Source organism: Syngnathus typhle, linkage group LG10 (assembly GCF_033458585.1).
Source record: "Syngnathus typhle isolate RoL2023-S1 ecotype Sweden linkage group LG10, RoL_Styp_1.0, whole genome shotgun sequence".
NCBI lineage: Eukaryota > Metazoa > Chordata > Actinopteri > Syngnathiformes > Syngnathidae > Syngnathus > Syngnathus typhle.
In genome coordinates, this window is record NC_083747.1 from 1,241,949 (window position 1) to 1,262,549 (window position 20,601).

General features: G+C 45.3%; 2 protein-coding genes across 8 annotated transcripts; one reads left to right on the forward strand and one right to left on the reverse strand.

Moving 5' to 3' along the window:
- The first annotated feature begins 238 nt into the window (after positions 1-238).
- Positions 239-6,561, forward strand: LOC133160468 (sodium channel subunit beta-1-like). The gene is made up of 6 exons (XM_061288153.1): positions 239-1,157; positions 3,637-3,803; positions 4,591-4,828; positions 4,914-5,055; positions 5,246-5,318; positions 5,456-6,561. The coding sequence occupies exons 1-5, from the start codon at positions 1,106-1,108 to the stop codon at positions 5,310-5,312; spliced, it is 666 nt and encodes a 221-aa protein (XP_061144137.1). The 5' UTR covers positions 239-1,105; the 3' UTR covers positions 5,313-5,318; positions 5,456-6,561.
- gramd1a (GRAM domain containing 1A) lies at positions 5,670-20,595 on the reverse strand. Of its 7 annotated transcripts, none has more exons than XM_061288116.1 (22): positions 19,894-20,595; positions 19,640-19,801; positions 19,401-19,443; positions 15,983-16,561; positions 11,781-12,009; positions 11,608-11,628; positions 11,432-11,516; positions 11,234-11,337; positions 11,020-11,115; positions 10,821-10,901; positions 10,615-10,733; positions 10,257-10,533; positions 9,943-10,096; positions 9,721-9,867; positions 9,349-9,470; positions 9,144-9,286; positions 8,974-9,077; positions 8,669-8,878; positions 8,515-8,599; positions 7,572-7,679; positions 7,347-7,467; positions 5,670-7,259 (listed from the first exon to the last, which is right to left on the reverse strand). In XM_061288116.1, exons 4-22 carry the CDS (start codon positions 16,351-16,353, stop codon positions 7,176-7,178), a joined length of 2,661 nt encoding a protein of 886 aa, XP_061144100.1. In that variant the 5' UTR covers positions 16,354-16,561; positions 19,401-19,443; positions 19,640-19,801; positions 19,894-20,595; the 3' UTR covers positions 5,670-7,175. The 7 variants fall into 7 exon arrangements, with proteins under 7 accessions (XP_061144100.1, XP_061144104.1, XP_061144101.1 ...); XM_061288120.1 differs by having other exon boundaries at positions 10,615-10,694; positions 19,894-20,525; XM_061288117.1 differs by having other exon boundaries at positions 19,401-19,511; positions 19,894-20,525.
- Positions 20,596-20,601: the final 6 nt, after the last annotated feature.

Consider the following 20,601-nt stretch of genomic DNA (forward strand, 5'->3'; position numbering starts at 1 on the left):
CACACGGACTCTCTGTGAGTCCTTCAAAGTTGCTGTAACACGCAACAGCATCATCTATGCAGTTAATAGAAGTCAGGAGACGGCCACTCTCGCCAAATCCCCGTCACCATGACAACGCCCTGTCACCTCTCCCTCATGCTCATCCCACGTCTTGGTTGCATCACATCACCCCCACCCGACCTCCCTCATCTCCCCCATCCCAATGACAGGATCAGCACAGCATCCCTCCACACGGACCGGCATGTCCGCCAGCGAGCCTCCTGATCTTTTGTGTCCTCTCCTGCCTCGGGTCTCCTGGATTCTATTTCATGGACTTCTATCCGAAAGTGAAACCGAGTAGGAACATCTGGCATTATGGATGGGATTCGAACACCTCGGGACCATCATGTGAGAATTTTGCTTCCCAATAGAGGACATTTTGACAGCGGCGTGCATTTTAAATCCCATTTGAGCCGTTTGGAGATCTTTGGCTGACTTGCAGAACACTTTAAGGCTGGTTTCATGTTTAGAAACTTGCTGAAAGTGAAACGTCAACCCGCAGCTTTTTCATCTTTGCAGGCGAGATCCTCGGAATTATTTGTTGAACAACCCAGGCTCATTTTGGGGGGGGGATAACCTATCCTCTCTTATTCATTGATTTTGCCCTCAGGCAAAAGTATTTGTTTGCAATAAAAGTAGTGCTTTGGCGCCAAGTGGAGGCACTTCAGATGGACAAAGGTAGGGAGGGCTTCACCGCAATCTTCTAGGATCCAAGGAACTACGCTGAAGTGAGTTGAGCACTTTCATTTTGACTTCTTCCATTTGATGTAATCTACTTTAATCAACTTTTTGCACATTGCTTTTTACAATGCAAATTAAAAAAGCCAAAGAACGAGTTAACACTATTTTCCAACAAGAAAATGGAAGAAAAAGAAGAGTGTGAAGATCCATTTTGAATAATTGAGGAGTGGTTGAAAGGCGACACCCGGAGTGATTCTTCTTCTGTAATTGGACACTGCTGCTGAGAAACATTTGGGAGGTGATCGCTAAAATCCTGCTTTTGTTTGTCCCACTTTTTTTTTTTTTGGTGGGGACACATTTTTTGGAGGCTTTGAACATCAGTAACATGTCTGCCTTGGTGATGTTTATACCGTTGGTCCTCCTCATGGTGCTTCAAGGTGAGTAGCTCCTGTATCTGCGTTACCATGGTAACACCACAAGCGTATATTAACTGTATTTCATCCTTTTCTTTTCCAGCCGTTAAAACTCACCTTTTCTATGTTTTGTTAGCTTAGGCCAAAACCATGTCTAGTATAAAAGTATTGCTCTGGCGCCATCTGGTGGTACCTTCTGACTCTTGAGACTTTTTCCACTGTTTGCACTGCCTGGCAAAGGTGGAGGGTTTCATTTTTTCTTTTTTTTCTTCTTTCAAACTGATAAAATCCCCGTCATGACGAGAGCACATCTGGACACGGAGGCGAGGATCAGGCAGGAAATTGGATGAGAGCTCATAAGAAGGAGGCTTGATTAAAAATAGCAGCCTTTTAAATCTTGACGCGTGTGCGTGACGTGGAAAAAAGTCAACAGCCGCAATTAACATGCATCAAATATTAACAAGGAGAACGCAAGGATGGTAATATGAAGTGTTAGATGACGTTTGCGCAATCAGATGTTAAGAAAACGTTAAGTTCAATGGATGAATATTAAATCAAAAATATATTTGAAAAAGTCGAAACAAAAATTCGGAATAAACAACTTAAAAACAGAATTAATTCACAGTTCGGATATCTTAATGAAATTTAAATCAATATTTATATCATGTAGTTTTTAATTCATAAGAAATGCTGACCAGTCCAGTCTCTATTAATTTCTGAATTCATCTTAAAAAATAACAAGAGTCAGCCCACGTTAGGTCTCATTGGCTCAAGTGTAATCGTCAATAGATGTGAAGATCTTTAAAAAAACAAAAAAAAAAAGTACAGTCATCCTTTATGTTCCATCAGCACGGATGACGCACAACTTCCTGTGTGTGTGTGTGTGTGTCCGTTCAAGGCCAAATGGACATTATGAATGCAGCTCACGCAGAGAACATCTTGGCCAGACGGATGCATCTATCAAATTGATGCTAGGCCACCTTGTGACCTCACTAATGAATCCATTGGTGGTTCCAGCCCATGAATCAACGCTTCACCCTCCCTAACGATGGCTATGCCGTCCCACAGTCTCATTCATTGTCCCAAAGCAAAGTTGGGAGGAGGAAAGGCGACGCAAACATTCGCTCAAGTGGTTCGTTGTCCTCGTGGAAAGTTTCAAGCTAGCTCGGAATTTGGCGAAATGTCACAGAGGTTTGGCATTTCCCATTTGTGTATATGGGAGGTCCAACATGATTTATTATCTTTATTTTTTTATTTCTTAACAAAAATGTCATTACACCACTAGGGGATGGCCACGGAACAAATTGAACTCATAAGTCAAGGTGCCATTTTTTGAAAAAATTATGATAAATGAATAAGCCAATTTTTCCCACTGTCACGTTTCATTGGCCACTTGTTGCTAGGCAGATTTCATAAGGCTCAAACATGTTGCCAGACAATTGAGTAGGAAACGAAATGGACTACGACGGTCCCAAAATGATTTGAGACAAACATCACTATCGTATATTTGTGAGACACATTGCATCACAATTAGACATCCAAAAACACTTGTGTGCATTTAAGGTCACGCATAATTCCGTCTAACGGCTTAGTGAGCTGGCGCATGGCAAATTCGAGAATATCTGTTGCGTAATCCTCGATTACGTAACGCTGACATTTTTGATGCGGTGTTCACATACGTGTTGGTCGCTGTCTGGTTACATCATTTTTACCGTGTCAGCAGAAAAAGGCTTTTGACATTGAGCGGCCCGCAGCCTGCCTGCCTGCCTGCCTGCTTGATTGCTATTGTTATTGTTGTTGACCTACTCATAAATCGATGTTGTGCTCCATGTGTTATGAAATTATGAATGATGCGTGAATATAAAAATGACTTTCATGGGCAGATGCATGCACAGTGGATTACCGTTTTTTTCCATGTATAATGCGCACCCTAAAAATGGCATGTTGATGCTGGAAAAAAGCCTGTACCCATGTATAATGCGCACCCCAGATTTTAGGACAATAAATTACCGTATTTTCCGCCCTATAAGGCGCACCTAAAAACCTAAAATTTTCTCAAAAACCAACAGTGCGCCTTATATATGGGCCAAATTCCTAAATTTAAACTGGCCCAAAGCATTGTGTCATGAAATCAATCATAAGTGGCCCGCTGAAGACTATGAATCATGACTCAAAAAGACGATGGATCATTATTTTATGATTATAAAGTCATTTGTTCTGTCTGAAGTTTAAATAAAAAAGATAAAATGGAGAATGATTTGATTTGGATTAAAAATCTGACATGATGCATTAATGGTGCGCCTTATAGTCCGGTGCGCCTTATATAAGGATAAAGTTTTAAAATGGGCCATTCATTGAAGGTGCGCCTTATAGTCCGGTGCGCCTTATAGGCCGGAAAATACGGTAGTTAAATTTTGCGCATTATACATGGAAAAAACTACTGTCATAATTAAGGCAATATTTGTCAGGGGGTGACGAGCTTGTTTTCCGTTTTTCTTTTCAGCGGGCGTGTGCGCGGGCGCATGCGTGGAGGTGGACTCAGACACGGAGGCGGTGGCCAACCAAGGCTTCAAGCTAGGCTGTATCTCGTGTAAGAGGAGGGGCGAGGTCATGGCCACGGCCAGCGTCACCTGGCTCTTCAAGGCCGCCGGCGACGCCGACTTCTCGCACGTCAGTCACGCAGGGATGGGATTCATTGAATCAAATAGGAAATGCAATTATTTCATTCATACAATATGCAAAATTACAACTTGAATTTTATGTGGAATTCAGTTTGGACATGAGCTCTTTTTCAAATGTTCAATTGTATTTATTTATTTTTAGAATATTTGTTTTTAAATGACTAAATTTAATGTTACTTTTTCAAATGGCTAAAACATTTTCTATACATTTGAAATTTTTAATGACCTCAGTGACATCACAACCAGATTTTGCACATTGTCTTTTGAAAAGAAACCATTGGAATTTTATGTGAAATTCAGTTTGGACATGAGCTCTTTTTTCAAATGTTCAATTGTATTTATTTATTTTTAGAATATTTGTTTTTGAATTACTAAATTTAATGTTATTTTTTCAAATGGCTGAAAGATTCGAATGCATTTGAAATTTTTAATGACCTAAGTGACATCACAACCATATTTTACACATTAGGTCTTTTGAAAAGAAACCATTGGAAAAAAAATGTCACATTTTGAAATTAAAATGAACATTTTAAAACCCAAAGCTTGTCAATGTTTTAAATTAAAAGATGTAAACGGATGTCATTTAAATTACAAATGTTGCATATATAATGTAATAACAAAAACATATATACACATGAACAGTTTCTTTGTTTGAAAAAGAATTAAAAATGTAAAATTTCCTCTTTGCCAATTTTTCAAAAGAAATGGATCCCTTTAGAAGGAATCAAAAAATGAAACTTTGGAATGAATGTTGTGTTTTGTTATTTCCCCCGTAGGTGTACAGCTACGGGAATGAGCGGGGCTGGATTTCGGACGAGCGCTTTACGTCGCGGGTGCAGTGGCGCGGCAGCAGACGGACGCTGGACCTCCAGGACGGCTCCATCTACATCACCAACATCACCTTCAACGACACGGGCCGCTACAAGTGCGTTTTCAGCCGTGTGCTCGTCTACAACGACTACACCTTCCGCTCCAACACCAGCAAGATCATCAACGTACGCGTGGTGCCCAAAAGTATGCGCCCTTGACCTCTTTTTTTTCGGGGGTGATGCTAACCATAGAAAGAGAAACTCACCTATGCTGTTCCTTCATGCGTCAGTGACGAGGGGCATAGCGTCCATTTTGTCCGAGGTGATGATGTACGTGGCCATCATCGGTCTTCAGCTGTGGCTTCTGGTGGAGATGATCTACTGCTACAGAAAGATCTCAGCGGCCGGCGAGGAGGCCTTGAGGGAGAGCGCGTGAGTCAACGCACATTTTCATGCAAATAGTTGGAGTGGATCGATTTTGCAAAGGAACATTTTTGGTGATGTCATGCTTCAGCTACTCAATGAATGAAAACAATGCACGTACTGATCTTGGATTCTTTCAACCGGCTTGACTCTTTCTCTCCTTCCTGCTGCTGATCCTCCTTTCTCCTCGTCGCCTCAGGGATGAGTATTTAGCCGTAGCGTCTGAAAACAAAGACAACTGCGCCGATGCGCAGGAGGCAGATTAACACATGGTAGGCAGAAATCCACCATACCGCCTATAATACGTCTTTTTATTTTCCCTTTTATTTCCATAACTCTTGTGAAATTTACACGTCAAACGGAGTTTAATGGGAAATGTGTTTCATGTTTTTGTTGTGTTTGACCTCAGAGTGGGAAAGTGCTGGCGCAGAAATGGATTTTCACATCCACCTTCAGCATCACCGTCTCCTCCGCGACAACACGCCAGGACAGGAGTGTGACGCTCCATTTCAGCCACTTTATCCGACTGTGCGCGTGTTTTAGTTATTTTAATAGTAGCCGCTAGAGGGCAGCATAGCACCGCCTAACAGGAAAAGGGGCAAAAATAAAACAAGACGACCGTGTATGAAATATCGGATTTATTTTTACAACAATGTTGGAAAATAGAGCATATACCATTAGGCTGAGAGTTCTAAGGAAAAAGGGGCTTGAAAGAAAAAATGTTCACTAACAACGTGTTTGTGTACTTTCAATCAAGTGCAAATATTTGAAGTACAATAGCGTTCATTACTTTTTCTTACCTGCTTTTTTTTCCCAACAGAAATAACACTTCACTGAATGAAAACATAATAAAATAGAATGTAAAGTTAGTCACTGGGTTTATGCGTATTTTAAGGGCTGCGGCCTACACAATTATTGGCTAATAAAAAACATCACATTTATTTTTTTATATTAAAAAATCTGAAATTTAAACAGGAAGAAAATACTTAAATTATTTCAAATATAGCTTATAATTTACTACAATACAATTTGCAATATACATTTTCAAATTTTATTTGATATTATTCATATTTAATTGTTATCAACATTAAATGGTATCAAAGATTTTTTCAAATATTTTCCCATGAAGTTTTTGGTTGAAGCTCATGAGATTTTTTTTCATAAATGTAGTAAAGACGCACACATACACACAAAGAGCCAGGACTTGTTGCATTTTTTTTTCTTTTCCATTTCTCTCCGTGTGCACAATCACATCTTCACAGTACATTTTCGTCTCCGCACCCCTCCCAAAATAAATAATACACCCTTTTTGTTGTCGTGTGCGGTCGGCCATGCACAGCAGGGCCGTAACAAACTGGAGGGAACGAGGGAGGTCAGGAAAGATAGAGTGATAGAGGTGAGTGGGGAAATAAAAGGAGTTGGGGACGTGACAATTAAAAAAAAAAAAAGAAAGAGAGGTGGGAGAAATGTATTACATACGAGAAATTCCCTTTTGTTCCGTCGCGGAATTCCGGTTGGTCCTTTATGATTGGCAAGCGAATGAGGTTTCGGAAAAATAGCAGGAAAAGAACGCTAATACAAAAATGAAATGTAACGTGGACTTCTCGTGGATGCACACACATGATAATCATTATTATTGTTGACATTATATCCTACTATGAAACATTCAAGAACAATCTGTACTACATCCCTTACCGGGCTGGGGCCCCCTCTCGACAGCCAATGGGAGCACGGGGAGGGCCGGCCGGGCTTGGGCATTAAATACTGTAACGGTCTTGACTAACAAACTTGTCTTCATGTCCCATTTCTTTTTAAAACATCCAATCCCAAGATTTACGCCAACTTGGAAGTACAAAAAATGGCGTGGGAAGATGTTGGAAAACAAAAGCAAAAAAATTCAGTGTGATTCTGTGACGTGGCGTTTTGGAGGGCCCACCTGTGGGCCTCCATCCGAGTTCTATTGCTGAGTCACCACAGGGCCGTGTGGTTTTCAAGTCAAACAGGTGAAAAGTGGTTCATATAGTTCCCTGGTGGTTTTTTTTTTTTCTTTCCGTTCTGTAAAGGTGGACCATCCGTGTAGGTGGGTCGGTATTGGATGTGGGGTGTTGACGGTACCGTGAAGGCTGGGCTCACGAGTCCGTCTCGGCCGGCTGGTCCTGGTGGACCCCGGGGACGGCGATGCCTTGGTGGAGTTTTTCAAGTGACTGCTTCATCTAGTGAAACAGCAGAGAATGCAAGTTTTAGGGAAGGTGCAATGCACTGTTACTTTTGAGGATGGACACACACACACACACACACACCTGGTCAAGAAGAGCCACGGATGACTGTAGAATCTGCTGCCACTTGCTGAGCTGCGCCTGGTGGAACTGTCTCTGGAGCTGCAACACCTGAGCCCACTCTCCTGCCGTCTGAGGAAGAGGACTGACGGTGCGGAAGGAAACCGTTAGAGAGCAAGTCCATTGATTCCATGACTCAAGTTTGATGTAACAAGAGTCAACTCAAAAGAAGTTTCCGGATAAGCTCACCTGTCCGCCAGTGAGTACGAGTGCCACGTCTCCAGCGTGTGTGCCGCCCTCTCCAGAGCGTAGAGCTTGTAGAAAAGCAGCATGTTGAGCGCCACCAGCACCACCAGGCTGATCAGAAAAAAAAACACGCACACACATGGTGGATCAAGAACGATAGTCGACACTGAAGAACTTGTTTCCACCAAGCACATAACACTGACAGCGAGATGACATCTATGGGAAATTGGCACTCGAAAAAAAGGGTTTGTAATTCCCTATAGATGCCACAAGGTGGTACCAAAGCAATACATTTGTATTATACATGGCATTGCCCGAGCACACCCGGATAGAGGAATTTTCAGCAAGGCATGGAGAATAAATTCTGGAAAAAAAGTGGAAATAGGTAAAAAAAATTTGTGAATGTAAACAAGATCATTATTAAATTATGATGTTTAAAGAACTAACATGAGACTACAATAAGAGAAAAAAAATACTATAAATCTTATACATTGTAAATGACTGGCATTGGCCACAATTGAGCGAACTATGGTTTAAAAAAAAAAAAAAAAAAGCCTGTGTGTGCATGGTTTAAATGATAATGAGAAGCACATGAAAGTGGCTCACAAGCACTTTTGTGTGCACTCACGTCACAGTGGGACTTCATTACAGGAAATATCAATACGTTTGCGCTCGATTAATCGCATGAGTCCAATTTGTTCAAGTCGGAGATTTCCTGTAATCAAGTGTGCAACGGCAGAGCGAGCGAGTACATAAAAGCCTTTGATACTGCACCTGATACAGATCCTACAAAGCCACGCACAAGGAGAGACAAAAAAAAGAGAAGATGCCCAGGAAAGGCATCGTCAAACTGTAAGCCTTGACGTATTAATTGCGATTTTTTTATTTTTTTTTTATCAAATAAGTCGAGTTAGTCAACGAATCAATCACCTAAGTTGTTACTTACATGAAGCTGACGATGAGGAGGATGGTGGAGACGCTATTCTGTGCTCCGCCACGGGCGCGCTCTCCCAACTTCTTATACTGAGCACCTACAAAAAAAAAAGCTGACTCTCAAATCAAGACAGTACGGTCGAGATCGTCAACGGCAGCGGACTAACCGCCGTCCCTGCGCTCTCGCTCCTCCCCGACGGCCCTGTCTCCGCGCTCGGCGCCGCCCCCTCCATCTCCTTGGCGGCGCGAGCAGGTGCGCTTACGCCGTCGCAGGGCCGGCGGAGTCTTGGTGGTCTCGCCGGCGCTGGTGACGTCCCCGGCGGTCACCACGCTCACTTCGGACTGAAGCAGCGTCTCCAGCTTGCACACTTCGCTCTCTGGCGAGGAGGAAGAAAAAGATTTGTTTGCACGGAAGTCGGTGGTGGTGCCGCTTGGCAGACTGATTGATTGACTGACTGACTGACTGACTGACCCATGTGGCGGTAGTACTCCTCAATCCCGCTCCACGTGTTCTTTTCAATGAGAGCTTTGACCAGACTCCACGGCTGCTTCCGGTAGCAGATGTCGGACGAAATTCTAGAGCGAGAAGCAATTGTTGAGAGAACTTTCACGAGGGTGGGGTGGGGGTTCTATTAAAGTCACCTGAGGCGGCTCTTGTTCTTGCTGATGGAGGTGAGGCAGTATCTGTGGACCGTGTAGAAGTAGTCCTGGTACGGGATTCCCGAGGTGATCACCTCGGAGTCCACCACGTAGCACTCGCCCTGAGCGCTGCTCTTGTGCAGCGTCTAGACAAGGGAGGACGGACGTTGGGCCGGTGCATTCGAACTCTGACGACTGAGGGTCTTACCTGGGTCTCCACCACAGGGGCGGTCTTGGGCCCCAGGGGGTTGTTGAGGGCGATGGTGTAGCTGAGCACGCGGCTGGTGGTCCCGCTGGCGCCATCCCGCTGCCATTCGCCCACCGTCAGGTCTGCCAGAGCAAAAGATCATTGTGAAAGCTTTGAGGATGGAAAACAGGAAGGCCCGCAGATGAAGATGGAGTGAAAAGAAGAGCCAGGTCACATGCCCCGATTAGTGTTCCTCGCCGGCCCATTGGCCGAATCCACTCGCGCTGTCCTCATTTCAAAGGACGGAAAGAACGCTCAACAAGTGACAATGGAGGGAGGCTATAATAGCATGACCCAAAAAAAAGTCCTTTCCAAGAAGCATTGTGTACCGACCGGTAAAATGTCGCTGCGAGAAAAGGTGGCGGATGAAGTGCGTGTCGGCGGAGAAGAGCAGGTCGTGTAGCTTGTCCACGCTCATTCGCACGGCCGTATTGACGTGCAGCCGCCCGTTCAGATCCACGCAGAACGACTCCACCTCACCTGAAGGTTGGACGTTTGCAATTGGTGTCTTGTGACGGGGTGGAAAAAAACGTGTCGTTCGAACCGGCCACTCACTCTCCTCCTGCGTGTCGGACGAGTTGCTGGGGTCGGTGGGCAGGTCCTCGTCGTTGGTGGCGTCCAATGAGGAGAGGTTTCCCAGGCTGGTGTTGGGCAGGGGCAGCATGTGAGCGGCTGCCTCGGACAGGCTGTCCCCGCCTTCCTCCGGGTTCTGAGGGGGAAAGCAAACGGGCCATCGTCGTACGACTCTTAAGGGGAGGCGGAGCCAGCCCGCTCGCCGTTGCCACTGCGCTGCTTTCGAAAGCGCAGCGGACGCTCACAGGCAAATTCCAGGACGCACTGTGAGAATATACACAAATGACAACACTCACATTGGTGAGCGCGGCGGACGCCACCGAGCCGTGGGAGCTGGGCGGGCTCGGCTCCGGGGGATCCGAGCTGAGCCGGCGACCCGCCGGGGCCGGCACCTCGATGGGCAGGCAGCAGGCAGCAGAGGAGGGCGGGGACGAGGCTGCCGCGCCGTAGCTCGCCGAGGGGGGGCTGGCCTGAGCGCACGGTACCAGCGGAGGAGGGGAGCTGCCCGAGGAGGGAAGCGACACCGAGCTCAGGTCCAGAAGATCGGTGACGGACACGGACTCTTCTCCGGGCCTGGTACGACGACGGGAACGGGCGACTTTATTGACCGACCGGGATGATGCCAACAGTTTGCTTTGAGGGTCGGTCACTCACAACAGGCCGTTCATGTGCTCGGCGGTCGGGGAGACGTAGTCGTCGTCCTCACTGGTGAGGCCCAGCTCGGTGCCGTAACACTGGTGCACAATATGCCACAATTCTTTGGGGGACAACGACTGCAACCATGTAGAAAATATTACTCTCACATGACCGGCCCGTTTGTACTAAGCGAGTCAAAGCGGTGAGCGGCTGATCGCTCGTACCTTGTCCATCAGCGCGTTCTGCCACAGGCGGAAAATCATCATAAAGCTGCGATCCCGCGCGCCAAAAGAGGTGAAGAAGTGCTGAGCGTTTCAACGGGAAGGAAGGAAAAGATCAGTTCGCTGTCCTAAGGCGCCGACTCGGCTTGTTTTTTTTTTAGACGGACTCTTATCGAATAAGCGCCTGCGAGTTAAGGCCGACCTTCTCATTGTCCGTGCTGATCTGGATGGCGTTGGGAATGAGCTTGGCCGTCTTCTCCTTGGTCATGGAGGTCACGTCTTTCAGCAGGATAGTGATCTGCAAAGTCAGAAACGTAGCGTATGGTTTTGCTACGGACGGCTGCTGCGTCTTGAAGTATGTGCGTGTGACTTTTATCGGCGACGAGCGAGCCGCAAATAACGAAGCGAGCGCTCACAGTGGTTTCCCAGCGGAATATGTTGCTGTAGAAACAAAGCCAGTTCTCAGACAGATACAGGCGACCCTGAAGCAGGATATCTTTCTGGAGAGCACACGAGTAGTCTGCGGGGGGGGGTTGGGGGAGAGAAAAAAAAAAAAAGTTCAGTGGACCCAAAGCTCTCAAGTCAAGGACGCTCGCTGATTCTTCGGTGCTCACCCACGATGAGTCGTTCCGTGTCTGGAAGCTTCTTGAAGATTTTACGGAAGTCCTCGTTCCGTTGCTTGTACGTGGGGCTGAGGACCTGACGGAGAGGAACAAGGAGCTTTGGCTGGTATCAATGAAGACACCCCTCCCAAAAAAAAAAAAAAAAAAAAATGGAGAGGGATACTCACATTGTACCAGCTTTGCATTTTCTGCAAAGACAAAGACAATTATTAGAACGATAAATATGTGGGTGACATATTCGTCTCACAAAAAAAGTTTGTTGATGCTCATTAAATGAAGTTCTCGCGTGGCGCTAAATCACACTGGAATGTTTTTGGAGCTGTACTCCTCGCAATCTCACCTTGGCATTGCTCTTGAAATGTCGCGAGGCAATCGGGTAGGCCGACGTAAGCGACGATGCCGACGGTATGGACGGCAGGGGGCTGTCTGAGCCCCCGCCTCCTCCTCCCCCTCCTCCACTGCTCTTCTCCCCCCCTCCCTCGCTCTCGCTGGCCCGGCCGCCCCCAAGCACCCGCCGACGCAAGGAGGGTGAGCTACCTGGAGTGCTGCGTGGAGAGTTACTGGCGGTGCTGCAAAAAAAAGAACAGAACAAAAAAAAAAAAAGGTGAATTTTTCATTAGATGGCAAAGAGCACGCAACAAGAAGGCAAAGAGCGAGCTTCCTGTTTGACAATAGCCACTAAATGCAAAGGGAAAGCCACACAGGGGGCACTTTTATCAGCCTGAACCAATTTGGACTGATAAGGAGGACGATCCCGCATTCAAACGAGACTGCCTCAAAACATTCGAGGTCCATACAAAACACGAAGCAAAAATCAGCTTAAACGTTAACTCTCGTGCCCTATTTGGATTTTTTTTGGTACATTTTTCTCATTTGTGAAAAGCAGAGTTTGACTTTTATCGCAAAACATTGCCTATTTGTGGTTCAAAAACATTTCTTTTGAACCTCAATGGAAAGACTCATCTTTTGTAAATACGATAAAAAGCCGACTTGCTATTGATTTTTACTTAACCCCTCCAAAAAGTTTTTTCAAAAAATTGGCTATACAACTTATAGGTCATTGCAATAGAGTATTTTTCCCCCCCAGTGTTTATCTGATCATTTCATTAGGTGACATTCTATTTCTTTGCACAATTCGATCGACAAGTACAATTTGGATGCGTTTGCATTGGCAGAGTACATAAAACGACCTGCATGCAAATTGCACAAGAGATTTGCATGGAAAGCCTCAGAACTGAGGCTGGGGGAGTAGTGAGCGCTTAGTCGCCACATTCAGAGCAACAACCAAAAAAAAAACATTCGGGCAAACACTCCATCAACACTCAGCTTGCAGTGCACATGTAATATTTGACCATGTCAACAATGACCATTCATCAGGCATAAAATTAGGCAAAATTTAATGAGACCCAACGCAAATTTTCGGCCTTTGCAATGTTCAAATCATGAATGTCACAGATAGGACAATGTTTACGACTGTGTATCGCTGCTTCATTTGTGACCTTATTGAGTAAAGTACCACAAATCAACTTTACATTCAATGGCTGAATCCTACCTACCATGTTGACAAGCCTATTATAGGGACTTAGTGCTGAGAATCGGTGTCAGCGTTAGTTTACAACCTGCTCCCGCTTCTGATGACACTCAACAACTACAACGCAAAAAACTCATAACGTCCGATAATAAGACTAATATTCACAATTTGTCACCTCTGATGTAAATCCATTCATTCGGACAGCGACGGCTAGCGAATAAGCAACATGGAGAAATTAGCATCAATCGTGTCTAGCGACGTGGATCGAAGAAACCAACAAAAACACACGGGATGGAGGCGCCGTGACATGGGGGGCTCGTTTTACTGTAAAAAAAAAAAAAAAAAGACCGTTTTTAGGGGGGATGGAGGCTCCTGTACTCGGCGACGAGAGGAGGGTGGGGGAAGTCTGTGACCGCATGACCGCTGAGCGACCGAGATTCACGTGAACGCACCACTTGCGTTTTGAACAAATAACGCGCAAGAATGGCGAGATATTGAGTCAAAATGTTCGTTTTGGTTGTAATTGCATGCGAATCGTTCCAAAAAGGGGGACTGTGTGAAACGCCTCTCATCCCAGCCGCCGTCGAATGACTTACTCGAACATGTCATGAGGTGTTCACGGTCCCAAGAGGGGATCCGAAAAAACAAACAAAACGAGCGCTTCTCCTCGTCGTTGAAGCCGGGTTGGAGGGAACATCCGGCGGGGACGCGAGGGATGCTAGTATCCCACCATCGCCGTCGCCCTTCGCGGACAGACGACGGCTGCCTGCGCAGGATGAGCCGCCGACGGGCTGCCGTCCATCCGTAATCCCCACAGCGCACAGATGGGGGAGGAGGTGCGGCTTCATGCCCAGAAGGAAGGGAGGATGGGTGGGTGGGCTATGATAAACATTTTGGTGACTGGGGGCCCACAGATAAGAGCCCACTACACGCAGCTCCGAAAAGATATGTCTAGATTTCACACTTAAAATACAATTACCGTTTTTTCCCGTGTATAATGCGCAAAATGTAACTAATTTATTGTCCTAAAATCTGGGGTGCGCATTATACATGGGTACAAAAAAATTCTCTCTTTTTTTTAAAATCCGGATATGATACGGAGGCCGCCATTACAGATGCGCTTTCTTCTCTGCTGTTCATTTCCAACACGCCCCATACGAACACAATGCTCTGGTATCAGACGCTTGCTCGATCACCTGCTCGTTTGCTGTCACAATGTACCCTACACAAATCCCAAAGATTTCTTCGCTATCGAGTTTGCTAGCGCATGCGCGGTGATACTGACAGGCAGAATAACATCCGGTTGTTCCCAAAGATGATCTTTTTTCTGAAATAATTTTACGTTCACGGACTTAAGTAGGAGTCAAAATTTGGGTGCGTATTATACATGGGTGCAGGCTTTTTTCCAGCATCGACATGCCATGTTTAGGGTGCGTATTATACATGGGGGCGCATTATACATGAAAAAAAACGGTAATCAATGCTGATGGAGTTGCTGTCACCATCAAGTGACAAGAGTCTCCGATGTCATCAGAAGGTGCAAGTGTTAGGATGTGGCCCAATACATTTTGTCCAGAGCGGACATGCTAACTACACACATGTAGTTGTTACAAAGCAGACTCATAGTCCCAATTTTTCCAATTTAAGGAGTCCAACTCAAAAATGTACCCCGCTAGTCTAAACAAGACATTTTCATGTATACTGCGTTTGTGGATCCTAAATTTTCCAACTTTTTCTAAGCGGCTCACGGGGCGGCCATTTTGCCACTTGCTGTCGACTGAAAATGACATCACACAGCTGTTTGGTGAAGTGACATTCGCAAGTAATGAATTTATTTCCATAAGATTTGGTTTTTTTTTTTTTTTTTTGAGTGGTCTAAGATTTTTCACAATTCATTGCTGTTGGATTTAAATCACCGTCAATCTATGTACATCGCTCTGGATTAGAGTACACAACATAATCCAGCAGTCTCTCTGCGTGTAATCTGCTTTCCTGTTGAGTACCGCGAGAGTTTCCGTCAAAATGACAGGAAATGATGAGTCGCTAGCCTCTTCCTTCCTGACAACAAGAACGTCGTTTTCAGATCGCGGCAAAGAAAGCAATGACCACGCGGTTCTGAGACTAACCAGGGGTCGGGTCCCTTTTCGTCTTATTCCCACCATTTTGTCCTTGGACAGAAAGCAAAACAGGCGGTAGCTTCAACTTCCTGTGGATTTGAGAAAGAAAAAAAATAAATCTAAATCTACTGTATTTGAACCCATTTACGCCGCACCCGTTTGTATTGCGCATATTCCACTAATAGCTTTCGTAAAACATCATTATTTATCCTGACTTCCCCAACATATCTTAAGCATCCAGTATATAGGATTTCTTTTTGCATATTTCACAAACTGACAATGATCTTCTACGTCTATGCCCCGCAGTGGACAAAATGCGGACATTATACATGAGCTGAGAGAATGTACTGTATGGAGTCAATAAAGCTGATGCAGAAAGACGTGAAGAAGGGAGGGGGGGGGGGGAATCACCCACACCATTCAGAACCCCCTTCCATTGGGCCAGCGTGACATCACCGGATGAGAGGCAAGCTCCGATTGGCCGAGGGTGATGTCATGATTCTGGAGAAGGGTGCTTGCAGCCCCGCCTCCCGGTTTGTTGTGACCCTCACTGAGTTGACTAAGTGACTTGTAAATAACGATCCACACATTTAAACGATGGACAAAAGCAATGTCTGCTCAGTTTGACTTTAACTGTTAGTGACTCCCTTATGTTTGGTTTCCAGACCTCCATACAGGAACCCACAGAATTCCCACAGAGCATGTCGCGCAGACCTTCTGTTCCCGGCTTGTTGTACTGTGCAACAAGAGCACACTTTCATTTCTGTCATTCCTTTCCCTTCACTGCTACGCTTCATCTGCGTAAAATTACAGCATGCTATGATGGCTTTAAAAAAAAAAAAAAAGAAAGGTCAAAAGTGACATCACAAGGGTTGCTCTGTCTAGCACACTAACCTGCAGCTGTCCCAGTCAGAGTCCCTGCCCAGCAGGCTCCTGAGGGACCACCGAGAGCGCCGGCTGGGAGAGGGGCTACGCGACCAAGTTTGGCACGGCGGCAACAGGAGGTCCTGGTCCCGGCCCTGCTCCTCACTTCTTATCTGAGGGCCCTCAGAGGGTGCAGGGCCAATTTCCTCCTCAATTACAATCTGCGGGGTTCCCGAGCGCTTGTCCGCACTCCGCTTCCTAGTCCGGCTGCGGCCGGTGCGGTAGGAGCGCAGGTGGCGGCCCGTGCGGTTGGGCCGGGGGCTGGGCGATCGGGACCAGGATTCAGTGTCGGAGGAAGGGGGTAGGATGCTCAGTGTCGGGACGGGCCGAGCGGAGGACATGATCGTTTTCGGGGAACGCTCGTTAAAAATCCAGACCCGTCGAGTGCGCCGCCGTGGGAAATCCCATCCCGAAGAATTCCGTCATTCTTCACAATAAGCGTGTGGTGTTCGGGACGTCCACCATCTTTCCACGCACGGTTTCCTCAAAGCTCTCCGCCATCACGGTCGCTTCACGAGTGTCATCTTTGTGAACTCGGAGGTAAAACACCTGAGGGGTGAAAAGACTTTGCAGCACTCACAATGCAAGCTGTCAGCGGACTCGCTATCAAAGAGGAGCTTCAGATAAAGAACATGTCAATAAAGTCCTCCACTGAGCTAATGACTTCATCTTATTGGATTAACTGGAACAATTTGATGACAAACAAAAGTCCTCGCGAATATTTCTCTGGGGTATCTTTAAAGCTCCATGACTGACCCACAGGCTGTAGTTTCCCAACCCCGGACGACATGACATGGATTTTTCCGGAATGAAATCTTGCTCCAGGCCAGGAAGGCAAGGACCTTATTGCAGGGAAGGGGGGGGGGGGGGAATTCGAGAGCACCCACTTCCTGTTGTGAGTATTACATGACATTTGAGGACACTCAAAACAAGTCCAAGAAAGCTCCAAAGTGCATGCGGGAGAACGCTCACCAAGGTCATAGGAAACATTCCAGCAAAAAGAAGCAATAAAACACAACAAACACACACACCATGCATACATTTCATTGGGGAAGATGATTTGAGATACGAGCGTTTTGAGTAGTGATCATAGAACGAATATATTCGTAAGTCAATGCAACGCTGCGTTATAGACTTATGATAAAATTTAATTAAAAATAAAATAAAAATCCTTAAAAATATATAGACAACACCCAATGAAGGCCACCAGTACGTGTGACTATGGGACACAGTGGAGCAAGCACTGTTTGCTCTCGTGTTTGAACAAGAACAATCTTAGCACGGACATGTTTGACCAACCTAATCTTGCAAATAGACTTTACAATCAATGCATATATAAGATAGCCCGTACTATTATGCACCACGTTAATAGTTTACCCCAAGAACCCAGTAAAAACTCAGCGTCTTGTTTCTCTTCAAGCCGTACCTGCCGTTCGACGAATTTCCCCCATTCCGGTGGTCGTGTTCGGCCTCGAAGACGAGCCGAGCGACGGCCCGTGACGTGATGTTAAAATCCACTTTTTCAACGGAGCACATCAGCATGATGGTGCGGAAGCTCGCCCCGCCGACGAGGAGCGCATCCGCCGGGGCTAACTGTTCAACTCCACCGGCTAAGCTAGCAGCACCAAACGAAAGTTTGGGCCAACTTTTTCTTCTCCTAAACCCCTGCGTCGACTTCTTTGTTTGGGAGGGCAGCCGCCGCCGTTATCTACCCTCCCCCCACAAGTCGGAAGACGAACTAAAGGGAGTCAACTTGCACCATTTTTACATGTAAAACATCTAAATAAAAGGCGTTATCGCAGAAGAAAAGCTGAGAACAGTTAAATGGATGAGCTTACTGACTGTTGTCGCCTGGGGGGGGCGAACGCAATGATTTTGCGTTTGCGTAGGGGTTATTAGGACGATGAATAATTGACTTACTTCTTGTTCTTAACTTTAATCACCAAATATAAAGTTTGATGAATAGTAAGATCTTATATATGACCTATTTATTCGTGTGTAACCCAACAACGAGTAATTAGATAAGACAAAAAGTAAGACGGAAAAATGGGCACCCCTCTAGTAAACTTGTTGGTTCAGTCCGGGAAATAACTGTCGCCTCAGAGACGGGCGAACGAACGCGAACATTAGTATTTGTAGGTGGGTGGGGAATTAGACTATAAAATATTGGCTTACTTGGCGACAGATTTTGTCCCTACTTGCTTTTCTTTGAATAGTAAATTGAACTAAATGGAAAATTAATTAATGTAGAGTAGAGCATTGTAGCATTAGATGAAGCAAAAAATCGAATAACAAGACGAGCCTCCCCCTAGTAAACTTTTTGGTTCGGTCCTAGAAATAACAGTCTGCCGCAACTCGAGCCACTTTCCGAAAACATTCAGTTTGCTTGCGTGTAAATGCGAATATATGCTTATGTGTGTAGGATCAGACATAATGATCTACTCTGCTTCGTTTTTGACTCTATTCATCAACACTAAAACTAGTTATGTGTTTTATAAATCCATATGGAGTGCCATACTATGCAAATAAACAAGACAAAAGGCCAAACAGGAGGTTGGAAGGACGCAGCACTTGACCTACATTTCCAAAATGACTTGTTCTAGTCAACTAACGAAAACCATTGGCAATATTTAAGTTCAGGTACTACTTCTCAACAATAAATATTGCAACTATCGCGGTAGTGAGTCTAATAAACATAACATGTTATCGACCTAAGCAAAACAGCGACCCCTACAGCTCAACCTGGAGTCGTGCAGTCGCTATAATTGCTACTCTTGTCAAGTGACTCAAATGCGTGGCAGTGGGCCTTTGCCAGCCAGCCTTCGTGGAAGAGATCTTAATAAATAGTCTATTTGTGACACACATAGAGCCTCCTAAATGTCAACACAGTGGCAATAACATAATGCGTTTAAGTCCAAGGGTGGGCAGCCTAAGGTGCATGGAAAGAATGTGGTCCTCGCAAGATGGATATCATAAATCTAACAAACCTCTGACGAAGAGTGTACTTTAGCTAACGAAGCCAGCAGAACCAACGGAGGACTTACGAAGTGAAATGTTGCTCCTTAACATCATCTCACTGCATCACTTCACCTCACCGTTTCAGAATTTCTGTCTACAAAATGTCATTTTTTTGGTCTGGAAAATATAAGAATGGTTAAAAATGTTAAAGTTTTCATCAAAAATATGTTTTCTGGAACAATATCACCCTAAAAAATTGGGTTAAATGTCTTTTTATTCAAAAATATTTTTCCCTTCCAAAATATAGCTCACAATATATGACTTCCTCCATACACAAGTAAAAAAAACTCGGAGGACTAACTTTTAAAATCATTAAATTGTCATCAGTGACCAGTGGAGGACTTTACGAGGGGTAATTATTGCTCCTCACCTTCATCCTGCTGCAGCATCTTTTCACGTTCATGTCACCTTATCTAAAGGAGGAAAAGAAAGAAAAGAAAACAAAAGAAAAGCTATGCAATTTCTTTGGCTCAACACCATCCTGTGTTGAGCCAAAGAAATTGCATCCAAACTTGTAAACAGAGATTAATGAAGACGAACGGTTAAAAAAAAGGATCGATTTAACATCTCGATTACAAATACAAGCATGCCCGATGTGATTCCGCTTACCTGCCACGGTGTAAAATTTGGTATTCATTCCTCAGCAGAGCATCGCAGTGACTTGGCACTAAAGTCGGTGCGCCATCGTTCCCGACCCGCGATCCACTCGGGCTGCCAAACACTCGGGAGCTGCTCCAGGCTGCCGGGAGGGCTGTGGAAACTCAATCTGTGCTAAAAATAAGAAAGGATATGTGTGTGTATAGGCGGGAAGAGGGGGTTGTCGCCCCCCTCCACAGACACACACATGCTGTATGTCAAATTACCTTGACGTTGTGTGTCCAAGGTTTTGATGACACCCTCACACTGGTTTGCTCATAACTGCTCGCAGCAGATGAGAAGGTTAAAAGTGGCAAGGACCCAACACACACACACACACACTCTGTCATCATCTGGTTACATCACATGACAGCAACCCTGACCCCCGAGTGGAGCGACTGTACACATGACTAAAGCTTAGAAGGCCTTGAAAGATTGCGATTTGGTTTTATTTGTCGAGCGATTCCAGGTAATCGCCCCACCGGGCGCCTCCTATCTCCCACGTGATTCTGTCGTATAGCCAAATGAGGCGGCCTTCGCTTCATCGCTACGATAGCAGCCTTGACGATAGAAAAACAAAATATTCAAGTAAAATGTATATTTTCTTATTTAAGTGCCATACATGATTTTCAGTAACAATTCGATTTATGTGTCATTTGTGAGACTGGAAATTGGATATTCTCCAGAATTTTCAAACACCTGTAGTCTAAAAAATCTCCCATGATGCTGTTAATAGTTGCGATGGGTCTCGTTAGACGTGTGTGTGTGCTCTAAAATGTGGGCCACATAGTGACATTGTGCAACGTGTTATCAAGGGAAACGTCAAAAATATCCAAGTAAGTAGGTGCACACTGACACACTTGAAGAAATCTCATCCATCCGTCCATCTCTCCATCCATCCGTTCGTTCGTCCATCCGTCCATCCTGCCTGCAAG